Source organism: Eucalyptus grandis, chromosome 1 (genome assembly GCF_016545825.1).
Source record: "Eucalyptus grandis isolate ANBG69807.140 chromosome 1, ASM1654582v1, whole genome shotgun sequence".
Classification (NCBI taxonomy): domain Eukaryota; kingdom Viridiplantae; phylum Streptophyta; class Magnoliopsida; order Myrtales; family Myrtaceae; genus Eucalyptus; species Eucalyptus grandis.
In genome coordinates this window covers 10,890,755-10,902,260 of record NC_052612.1, presented here as the reverse complement: position 1 = coordinate 10,902,260, position 11,506 = coordinate 10,890,755, and the positions used below count along the sequence as shown (strand labels likewise).

The window sequence follows — 11,506 nt, the reverse complement described above, 5'->3', positions numbered from 1 at the left end:
CAGTCTTCTTCAAAGGTGACATTGAGTAGCTTTGCAGGAATGTCATACATCATATAACCTCTTGAAGTCATAGTTATAGATTTAAACAAGCTATGAGATAAGTTGCAGGGTAACACTAGAAGGAGAGGCGGGTGATGATGGGCGCCGTCGGCTATTTAGCAGATAGATAGCACGCATGAGCAACGCAGGACGGCCTGTACCTTCCTGATAATAAACCTATTAATGCCCAACCAAGTCTCTGGACTAACCTTACAAGTCAGTAAATCAGCAACTGAGCATTGTTAGATCCATGAAGCACCATTCGTAAAAGGATCAGCACCATTTTTAACAAGAAGGCCATTCTCTAGACATTATAGGAACAGCCATGGATTGCCCTTCTCAACCGTAGGACTCCTTGCATGGCCTTGAAAGACTTCTCTTCACCGATCTTCTTAACCTTTAGCTCAACAAGGACTGAGACACCAAAACTTCATTCGGTTGTAGAATCGATGCTCTGTAGCTCCCTGGGGATCCAGCATTCTTCATAGTTCAAGTCACACCGTGATTGATCCCAAGAGCTTACAGGTCGTGATCAAAAGATGGTTCAAGTCAAGAAGACTGACAGGTCGTAAAATCCCTGGGGGCTGTTAGAAAACCATGACATATCCCCGCCCTTGCCTTGTACGCCACTCAGCTAATCTCTTGTCCCTAGCTCAAGTCCCTTATGCCAAGCAGATTGAGAATCTGCACCTAATGTCCCCCATTTCGGTTCATATTCAGTCTTTCAACTCTGCCATTCAGTAGATACAAGAGCAATGAAAGATTCCGATGAACCACATAAATTTTGCTTCTTGTGCATCAATCGGCGTCAATACCAACTGTGACAAAACTGGAGTCATATAACGTTGGCTTGGCATGTTTTTTTTCTAATTGCCGGCAACTCCTATTTGTCCAGACATAAAACCAAGTCTTCCTAGAAAGCAATCCAATGATTTTGATTCAGATCTTTTGTCGTTTCATCTTCTTCATGCCAAGCAACAAAGAGAAAGATAAAATGACAGCGTTACATTAATCATCACTAAGATAAATAGGAGGAAAAGAGGTTGCAATTCTTTTTGCTCCACATCGCGAGAGTATCGCCATTGTAAATTAGGTATTTACCATTACTGTGCATACCTATTCAATATTGTGATTTGCCAATTTATTCATGGTGTCGTCTACCTCCGTTATGCATCTTCTTGTGCCTTATAATGTTCCCTTTATAGAAGTCCTAATCGAGACAATCTTATTTTTCGCTTTGACGACTTGCAGTCATGAAGTTTCTGCAGCAAGTCAATTTCAGCTTGCAATAAACATAAGCTCTATAAAATCATCCTCTATTATAAACACCAATTATTTTCTGCCAAAGAACAATCAAACTGGTCCGTATCTCTTCAATTTTCCCATTTTCGCTTTCCACTTATCGTAGCATAATAGTTGAGCAGGACAAAGAGTTAGGCCGCCGACATGCGACCCTGACAATAAGAGGAACGAAAGAGCTATGCCGAAGGTCATTTTCGTGATCAAAATTCATTGAAGCCAAAGGGTGTCAGACTGGTGAATGATGATAATGAAGGACCAGAAAAAGAGGTCATTCTTGTCCAGCCGTATGAGTAGCTTCATCCTCATGGTGCTTCTCATGCTCTATTACCGTGAAAAGGCTGAATTATTATTGATGATTTGCACAAATCTTCAGAATTTATACTAGAAAATCATGTTATCTGTAAGAACATCCAGAATACACATATGCATGGCCACTGAAGATACAAAATGACTGTCAGTCAAGCTCAATTGAGTCCTCTAGTTGATGCGATTTGTTGGAAGAAAGCTCTTTCAAAAGATGAAAAATATTTCTTTCAAATTTAAAAGTTTACTTAACAAAGTGACAGAGAGAGATTATTTTAGCATTATATAAATGAAGAAATCCAACTTTACAAATTTAAAGCACTTTTATCGGCAAAAGAAATACTTTTGTTTTTTGGTCGAAGTAGTATATTTATTTATGAAATATCCCTTCGAAAAAATGCATATTAATTCACGTCATTTTTCATTGAAAATTCATCTTTATCACTATTAATTCTAGAATAATGCTAAAGAGTGCCCTGACGACGTCATCGGTTGCCCCTTGGAAACGTACTCCCCTCGATCTGAGGTAGGTGACTTTCATGTGTGTTCTTGCTAGACTTTCCAAAGGGTTGTGTTTTCCTCCATGGGCATCATCCACATTTGTATTTAGTTAATTTTATATGCTCATGACATCCACGGCTTGCGACTTAACAATCAAAAGGGTGGTCGGAGGAAGATATGACCGCTTTCTCGGGGTATTTGTTAACTGAATTTCCTGGAGATTGTCCATGAGATAAAAAACAAACACAGCCTGATGTCGATATTTTTTTTTGGTCGGTCCTAACGTCGATATTTACTATGGGAGAAAATGGAGTCGTTAACGTTGACTTGGAGTGTCGTTACTTGTTGACGGCAACTCCTCTTGTCCATGTAATAAAACCAAGTTTCTTCCCAGAAAGTGACCGAATTGATTTTAATTAATATTAAAGAAGTTTTCAATTTTTCCTCTTCATGGGAAGCAACGAAGCAACGAAGCAGAAAGATGAAAATGACTCGTCAATCACGTTAATCATCAGATAAACAACGAGAGCGCTTCCCTCACGGAAGCAATTTCAGCTGCTTCCCATCACCAAGGCCAGCATTATTCATCACTTGTGAGGTAAGTTCTTCACAAATGTTTCCATGATGGATTAGATTTTGATGCTTTATAGAGTTTCCATAGTGATTGACCAAAGGATCTCCGTGCTGCATTATTAAAAACCATGAAAGATCTGAAACTTTTCATCGATGATTTGCGTAATGTGTACGTGTGTTGTGTATACGTACAATTGGAGATTATATCTGGAGATTAATTATCATCTGAACTTGGAGTTGGTTGCCTAATTTGGTTCTCTACTAGCAGCCATTCAATTTATTCTCTTGCAGATATCAAGATGACAAGCTCTGCAATCAAGAATTTGGTTTTCTTTGCACTCTCTTCAATTTGGTTTTCTTTGGCAAGAAGCTACATGCACACATACGCCGGTAATGACCTCATATTTGCCCAAGTTAATTCCCTGACCTCCATTGAAACTTTGCTTCCCTTGAGCTACTATAGTCTCCCATACTGCATCCCCATGGGTGGGATCCGGGAATGTGTCGGCAATGTCGGCGCCTCTCTTGTGGGAGACCAAATCATCAACTCACCATACCGGTTCCAAGGGTATGTCAATGAGTCTGTCTACCTCTGCACCACTGGTCCCCTGAGCGCGCACGAGGTAAGGATTTTGAAGCAGCAGATTCGCAACATGTACCAAGTGAACATGATGCTCGACGGTCTGCCGGTGATAAATTATGCCTATGGTCGGTTTAACATTCAAGGGACTGGCTTCCCGATTGGGTATGCAGCGTGGAATAGCGATGATGTTTACATTATTAATCATCTCAAGTTCACAGTCTTGGTGAACGAGCACAGAAACCGCATTTTTGACATGATGGATTTTGATGTGCCGTCAAATGGCACGGTTGCAAAGAGTTATGAACCGCCGCCGCTGTTTGAGATTGTGGGCTTCAGGGTGGTTCCTTGCAGTGTTAAACATAACCAGGAAAACATGAAAAAGCTCAAAATGTTCGACAACATAGATTCCATGGAATGTCCCCTTGAGCTCGAGAAATTGCAGGTTGTGAGGGAGAGCGAAAGGATATCCTTTACTTATGAGGTTCAGTTCTTGAAGAGCGATATCCAGTGGCAATCTCGTTGGGACACTTATTTGGAGCAGGGAGATTCCCGAGTCCATTGGTTCTCGGTTCTGAATTCTCTGATAACCATCCTTCTTTTAACCAGCATCATCATCGCAATACTCCTGAAGACAATATCTAGGGAACTCGCAAAATGCCAGGGAATCAGTAAGCAGGCCGAAGCAGAGACTGATGAGGAGCCTTCGGGTTGGAAGCTTCTCGCTGGCGATGCATTCAGAGAACCGAATCACTCTAAGCTTCTCAGTGTGTTGGTTGGAACTGGGGTCCAAATCACACTGACCGGTTTTGTGACTGCAACCATCGCAGCCTTCGGCTTCAAGCTGCCTGGAGCTCGAGGAATGGTACTGACGTTGATGATGACTAGCTACTGTTTTTCAGGAATCGTTGGCGGGTACATTGGCGTGCGTCTGTGGAGAACTCTGAAAGGAAGTACTGATGGTTGGAAGTCAGTTTCAGGGTCGATCACATTTCTCTTTCCAGGAATCGTCCTAAGCATACACACAGTGCTCAACCTCGTAATGTGGGTCAGCCATAGCACTGCCGCTATTTCCATCTCCATTTACGTCACCATTTTATCACTCTGGTTCTGCACTTCAGCGCCAGTCACCCTCCTGGGAGGATTCCTAGCGACCCAGGCTGAGGCTATCCAATATCCTGTGAAAACCAACCACATTCCTAGGGAAATCCCTGCTCGGACACTCCCTTCGTGGCTCTTAGTTCTCAGTGTTGGGATGATCCCATTCTGCACACTCTTTATCGAACTCTTCTTCTTTCTGAGTAGCATATGCCTTAGTAGGTTCTACAGCATGTCAGGGACCCTCTGCCTCTGTCTTCTGTCCCTTGTTATTGTCTGTGCCGAAACTTCCTTGATCGTTTCTTATCGCAATCTACAAGCCGAGGACTGGAAATGGTGGTGGAAGTCCTTCTGTGCTTCCGGTTCGGCTTCCATCTATGTGTTCATGTACTGCATCAACTACTTGGTTTTTGACCTGAACGGTTTGAGCGGGCCTCCATCTGTCACAGTTTATGTTGGTTACTCGCTCATCGTGGCTATAGGCACCCTGCTATCAACTGGCAGCATCGGCTTCCTAGCTTCGTTCTACTTTGTGAATTTTCTCTTCTCATCAACAGAGATCTGAGTGAAGTCACTTTTTTCTGAAATTCATCATCTGCTTGAACTCCTTATATTCGGAAAACTGAAGTCGCCTGGATCGAGCACCGGAATGTTTTACTTTAGTATCTATCGCCTTGCCTTTATCATGTTTTGCTGTCGAAAGAAGCACAAGAACATTTAAGTAGCTATTACTCAAAGTAATGTATTCCCATCTATTGCACACATTTCCACTGTCATTGCTGGATCATCTGATGATCAAGTACAAAGCTTTATAGTTAACAGTCTTCTTCAGAAAGAAGGTGCGGATTAGTAGTTTTGCAGGAACGGCGTGCATCTATATATCCAAACAAGCTATGAGATGAATTGGAGGGTAATGCTAGAAGGAGAGGTGGATAATGATGGGAACCGTTGGATATTAGCAGATAGATAGCACGTGCAAGCAACTCAGGACGGCGGATACCTTACTATTAATGGCCAATTAATGTTTAGATGAATAAGCAAAATATTGCTCAACGAAGTCTCTCCACAACTGAGTATATGTCCATGAAGCACCACGATTCATAAATAGGCTTAGCATCATTTTTAGTAAGAAAGCCATTCTATAATAACTACAGGAACAGCTCTGGAATGCCCTTCTCAACAGTAGGACTACTTTTGCATGGCCTTGAAAGACTTCACCGATCTTCTTAACCTTCAGGTGGACGAGAACTGAGATAGCAAAACTCTGTTCAGTTGTAGAATCGATGCTCTGTCGCTCCATGGAGAGCCAGCATTCTTCATAATTCGAGTCGTTTCTCGTTGCGGGCAACTCCTGTTTGTCCAGACATGAGACCAGGTCTCCCCAGAAAGATATTGAATGAGTTCAATGCAGAACTTCGGTCATTTTATCTCCTTCATGCGAAACAACAAAAAGGGAAGATAAATATGACGGTGTTAGATTAATCGTTCCTAAGATTAATAGGAGAATCATCGAAAAAGTCTTAAATTTATTGTATTTGTACCAATTTAGTCTTAACCTTTTTTTATGTTGTCAATTGAATCTTAAACATTTTATATTTGTGTCAATTTAGCACGTCTAGTCAAATTTTAGTTGGAAATCGCTGATATGAAAGTTGGCCGTCTTACGTTGTACGATAAGCATTGAGATGGATAATTTTTTAATTTTTTTTTCTTCCTTCTTTTGTTTCCCCGGTGGCCAGTGAGGGTAGAAATATAAGGATAACCAAATGCAAATGTGTATATCGATATTCAAAGGTAAAACTCATTAACTAGGTACGGATTTGGTATTCTAAAAAATAGAGGGATGTTTCTAGAAATTTGCTCCTCCATTGCTGACCACTAGGAAGAAGGAAAAAAAGAAAAATTCAAAAAAAAAATTAAAAATATGAAAAATTGTGTTCATGTTAGCATTCATTAAGTCACGTAGGATAACCAATGTTTACGTTAGCGATTTTCAGTCAAAATTAAATGGATAGACTAAATTGTCACAAATGCAAAAAGTTTTAAATTTAATTGATAAAATAAAATAAAATATTATGACTAAATTGATACAGTTGTAACGGGTTGATGACTTTTTTGATAATTTTTCGAAGGGAAATAGGCTTTACTACGAGCCCAAGTTGGGCTTTCATACTTCTTCAAGATTCTCCATGTCTTCTCGATTGAGAGGGGGAGGATCTTTTAGGGAAACAAGAAACAAATTCAACAGTATCATCCCCAAATGACGCCTCATCAGCATTTCAAACTGTAATAAGGGATTATAGAGAGTTCATGGTAACTAAAAACCCCGTGCAATAGATAGATGAAAATAAATTTTAGAAACTCGATTGCAAAAAATATTAGAAAATTGATACACCCAAATCGAGTTTGGAAAAGAAAATCAAACGGGGCGCGGAAAATGTGATGTTTCTGCCCAAAGTAATACATCTTTTTATGTTAAAGAGACATGAATATGTATGAGTTTGGCTCAACGTCAGTGCTACATCAATTTTCCTTTCTTTTAGTCGTAATCTCAACAAACTCGTGCCAGGGAAGACCTGTCTGTCCACCTTTCTATTTCTTGGGTCAACCGATTTGTCATCAACAGTACGTGAATTATCCAATTTTCAAGGTCATTTCTTCATGTGATACGTATAAATTAAGGGATTTTATGATGGAAACAAGTGCCCTATACTCAAAACCTTTTCTTGTTAAGCATGCTTCCCCAAATGCCCCCGCCGCTGAATTCAGAAAAGCCGTCGTCAAGAGGAAAACAGCGATAAAAGGCAGAGCCAATACCTTCCACTTATAAAAATGCGAAGTCTGAGTTGAGCAATGTAAATCAAAACCAGGTAAAACTATTGACCAGATTCTTAACCGGTGCTGCAAGTTACAAGAAAATTGTGTAGTGATTCGACGAAGATGTCACGTAAATTAGTGCAAGTAACCAGTGGCTTGCAAATAAATACTGTGCCATTAGCACAAGGACAAAAAAAATCTCCAATGTCCGCACGTGAACTAGATTTTCGTCCAAACTGCTACAGGAATCAACCCAGTTGTCATGTCCTTTAGTGACCAAGCGCCACATTACCGAGTGATCCTGTATCCCTACATTGACAGTGGACAAAATCATACACCAATTTTGAAACCAGGTGCATGTCGATTGCACATAAAGTATAAGGAGCTTCAAAATATAAAACCAAATTGTTGCGGTAATTTGAATGGACAGTGGAAAGATGCATACCTTAACTCTCTTCAGCAGATCCTTCGCATTGGCGTCTTTGTTGAAGTGATCACGTACAGGCTGCATAAGAAAAAAGAACTTATGAATATTGCCAAGAAGCTATAGATAGACATGTGTGCCCCCTAGAGAAGTTCACGACGATTAAGATTGCTGTAACTGCAAAATAAGAGCGTCGTCCTAAATTTGTGTGTGGAAATGCTCATGCTGTCTTCCATACCTGTCTCCTCATATGTAAGGAGACCAAATGGTCATTCAGGATTCTCAACCAATTGTGCCCGCATAAAAGGTGCTCATTAGGATCGAAGGAGAGCTTACCTGAAGTATCTTATTCAAAGACTTTGAAAGGGCTGGTTTCAGATCACCAGGATGCAAATCTCCACTTTCGTAGTCGACAACAAGTTCATCAAAGCTTTTAAAGGTCCTACACCGCAAGATAGCAAGAAAGAGAAACAAAGTAATCAAAACATGCTAGTATTCCATCAGCACGACAAAATTGCATGTGAAAAAGCAACAACATTTTAACATCATAGCAACTCACTTGTCACCACCGTTATCTGCAGATCGCTCCACTTTGAATTCATTAAACCATGGCAATATGATGTATTTTATGTACTCCAAACATGGGTTGCCTTGAACAATCTTAGGTGGACAGTACGCTTTTTTTATCTTCACATTCACCTCAGCCTACAGATGCCATAAAAATTTTATTCTGCAGAATGTAAAATAAAAAAGGCAGCTCCTCAATGCTGCGCAAATATATGCAGTCCGGCACAAAATTTTACCTCGGTATCTTCCATAAAGATGGATGATGACGGATCGCTTTTGGACATTTTTTCTTGGCCTTGCTGCAGACCAGGAAGCATATCTACATATCAAAACAATCAAGACCCAAATAACCATTCCAACCTTAAAGAAATGACTGACTTTATAAGAAGAAAGAGAGTTGAACCATACGATGAGACAAAATGATAGGCTTATTCTTTCTCTTTATGTCATCACAGTACTCCCTAGCAAGTACATTCACCTTCCGTTGATCCATTCCCAGTTGACAAATGTCGGCCTGTTCAAATAAAAGCATTTTGCATGGAGATTTTCGTAGTGACAAAAGATAGAGCACAACCTTTAAGATACAAAGAAAGCAAGGCTACCGGAATACCATTAGCTGTCTCAATCACGATTCTTTCGCTGCACTATCAAGTACAACTCGGCATGCACAATTTGCAAACAGTCATCTACGGTACTAGAGATCACAAATAACATTTACAATTTGCATGCATCTGTGGGGAATGGTGGTACCAAAGGTTCGGATGCCCCATATTATCCAACAAAAAGACATGAACTCATGCGTGCAAGTCATAATTTCCTGCATGGTACTCATAGTGCTTGCAGTTTTTTAAAGAATTCATACAATCATAGGAATAAACTGCTCAACAAATTATCATGAGGGAAGATAAAAACCAAGCAAAGATTGTTTCTCTAGGAAGTCATAAACCAACGAACATAAGAATTGACAGAAAACAAGTATTTGAATAAAGTCTGATGACAAATACTATAAGAACCTTCAAGAAAAATATGTCAGCACATTGCATGCATGGGTAGAGAATTTGGGCTGCGCTGAGCTCATCCTGTTCGCTACGACCCATTATCTGTGAGCACCTGGAAACAAGAAAATCAATGAGCCGCAATCTATTATATCAGTCATGATCAACATAATAACTGCAGGCCTCAGTTATATACCTAATTATCCTAGGGAGCTTATTTCGGCGGGCAATGTCCATAACCAGTGGCCAGTATTCATGTGCTCGGGAGTTAATTTCATCTGACGACCACAGAAATTCCACTTTATTATCGGCGAGATCCATGCCGACAGCTTTCCATATCTCAATCAAATAGCGTCCAACCGTTTGGATTTTCTTCAAGTCTCCATCCATTTTGTTGTTCAACTGTGCAAACCAATCGGCAATCCATATCTTGACTTTGCATCCAGCAGAAGTCATTTTGTTCACACTTATCGTCTTCATGACTCCCTGCCCCAAAGGAAGATGTAAATATAAACTTTGAAACTGATAAAAGCCAGTCTCAACAAAATTTCAGCAGTAATCTTGAGCTTAAAATTGAAAAGGCAAGCTTTCGTCAGAACTGTAAGCAAAGCAGCAGAAAACAATGCACTATATAGCAAAATGTCTCTACAACTTAAATGAGTCCTCTCAATGAGCCAGCAGATAAGTCCTTCACATCAAGAAATCTTTTCTCTCTGAAAAACTAGGCAAAGAATAGTTAAGCAAAGCTACAATAAAACAGACTGAGATTGGATGAAGCACACAATAAGCAACACTAGGCAAAGAAATTGACTCAAGCACCATGGAATGGCAATATGCAAGCCTGTTCTGAACTGAAGCACACACAACTTGACATCACTGACTAAAAAGACAGCAAGTACAATTCATCAGCCTCGACTTGCATCAAGTTTATTTTCATCTCTACTATTCACTAAATTACAAAACCAAGCATCTTTATATTTATGGTGCAGAAAAAGCATTGGAATCTGTCATCAAAGCATTGGAATCTGTCATCACAGTGTTTGGACATTTCTGACTGATACTCCATGGACGATGAACCAAAATTGCAATGTTGTGTTACAGGACCGTTCCGTCTGTGGCTAAACAACTAGAAGGCAAAATCTAGGCCACTAAGCCTGGACGCAAGCTATAAAATATCTCAAGTGCGAAAAGTTTCAGAATAAAAGGCAGGTACAGAGTGAGAGACGAGAGTTCTTGATGCTACATCTATGAATCTGTGAATCTAAATAAGCAAAGCAGTAATTTGCCAATGCCATGAGCAATAACGTCGAACTACACTATTAAACTATCATGGGCCAAACGCGACATATCAACATAATCAGATTAACTAAATCAAGGGAAATCAGGGGAAATCAAGACCTGAGCAATGTGCATCCTGCCAGATGGTTCGAACCCATCGTAGCAAATGGGTTGGGGCTTCTTAGTTAGAAGATTCAGCAGCTCGTCTTCCTGAATGCACTCTTCCCCGACGCTCCTCACGATTCGAAACCGCTCCTCCGGGCTCATCCTGACCAAAACAAAACCCATAAACCAAACTCACTCAGCAAATTCCATGCGATTTCCCAGACGGTGACACTCCTCCGGACTCATCATCCTGACCAAAACAAGCCCATCAACCAAACTCAGCAAATTCCATGCAAATTTACCCAGATGGCGGCAACACGGAGTGGTGGGATTCGAAGAGCTTACTGGGTTTCCGTCGGGCAACTCGAGGAGAAGCTCCCTTCCGCCGCCTGAGATTTGACGGAGAGAGACTCCATTTTGGAAGGTGGGTTCTGATCAGCTTCCTTTTCCATTGAGATGAAGCGCAGGTCCGCTCCTTCCGATTCAAGCGACTCGCCGGCGACAGCGGAGAAAACCCAAAACCCTAAGCGAGGGAGAGAGAACTAGGCGTCAAGAAAATGGACAGGACGGGAAGAAAGAATAGAGGGGAGGAGGTGGAACCGGACCTACGATCACGATTCTTAGTCTTCCAACTTATTAATGTACCAACATTTCTCATTTGTTACATAGTTGATGTAAACTCATGTTAACATCATTTTTGGATTCAATAATAATAATAATTATAATGAAAGTAAATCATTTCATGTGCTTTTAAAGAATATAAGACTGTAAATTTTTTGGGAAAATTTTAAATAAAAACTTAAAATATCATCATTTTCTCAAATAAAGACTTAAAACGAAATTTGTTTCAAATAAAAATTACATATCAATCTCAAAGTATAGCATGAAATTATTATGGTTGTTTCAAATAAGGGCTTAAACTTA

At 40.3% G+C, this 11,506-nt stretch overlaps 2 protein-coding genes across 3 annotated transcripts; one reads left to right on the top strand and one right to left on the bottom strand.

Moving 5' to 3' along the window:
- Positions 1 to 3,017: 3,017 nt before the first annotated feature.
- On the top strand, positions 3,018 to 5,032 carry LOC104454495 (transmembrane 9 superfamily member 12). Its single transcript, XM_010069360.3, has one exon. It carries the CDS (start codon positions 3,018 to 3,020, stop codon positions 4,959 to 4,961), a length of 1,944 nt encoding a protein of 647 aa, XP_010067662.1. The 3' UTR covers positions 4,962 to 5,032.
- A 2,158-nt stretch (positions 5,033 to 7,190) lies between these two features.
- On the bottom strand, positions 7,191 to 11,195 carry LOC104433953 (tyrosine--tRNA ligase 1, cytoplasmic). 2 transcript variants are annotated; one of them, XM_010046888.3, is made up of 10 exons: positions 10,928 to 11,070; positions 10,598 to 10,832; positions 9,396 to 9,685; positions 9,218 to 9,314; positions 8,613 to 8,718; positions 8,441 to 8,523; positions 8,197 to 8,342; positions 7,974 to 8,079; positions 7,659 to 7,718; positions 7,191 to 7,522 (listed from the first exon to the last, which is right to left on the bottom strand). In XM_010046888.3, exons 2-10 carry the CDS (start codon positions 10,763 to 10,765, stop codon positions 7,502 to 7,504), a joined length of 1,077 nt encoding a protein of 358 aa, XP_010045190.1. In that variant the 5' UTR covers positions 10,766 to 10,832; positions 10,928 to 11,070; the 3' UTR covers positions 7,191 to 7,501. The 2 variants fall into 2 exon arrangements, with proteins under 2 accessions (XP_010045190.1, XP_010045183.1); XM_010046881.3 differs by having other exon boundaries at positions 7,196 to 7,522; positions 10,598 to 10,745; positions 10,928 to 11,195.
- Between the last annotated feature and the right edge of the window lie 311 nt (positions 11,196 to 11,506).

Excerpts from the sequence above, each read along its gene's own strand:
- LOC104454495 (XM_010069360.3), top strand. The coding sequence starts at position 3,018 with ATGACAAGCTCTGCAATCAAGAATTTGGTTTTCTTTGCACTCTCTTCA.
- LOC104433953 (XM_010046881.3), bottom strand. The coding sequence starts at position 11,034 with ATGGAAAAGGAAGCTGATCAGAACCCACCTTCCAAAATGGAGTCTCTC. Across the intron at positions 9,686-10,597 it reads GCAGGATGCACATTGCTCAG|GGAGTCATGAAGACGATAAG; the intron begins GTCTTGATTTCC and ends CCTTTGGGGCAG. Across the intron at positions 8,719-9,217 it reads CTGACATATTTTTCTTGAAG|GCCGACATTTGTCAACTGGG; the intron begins GTTCTTATAGTA and ends TTATTTGAACAG.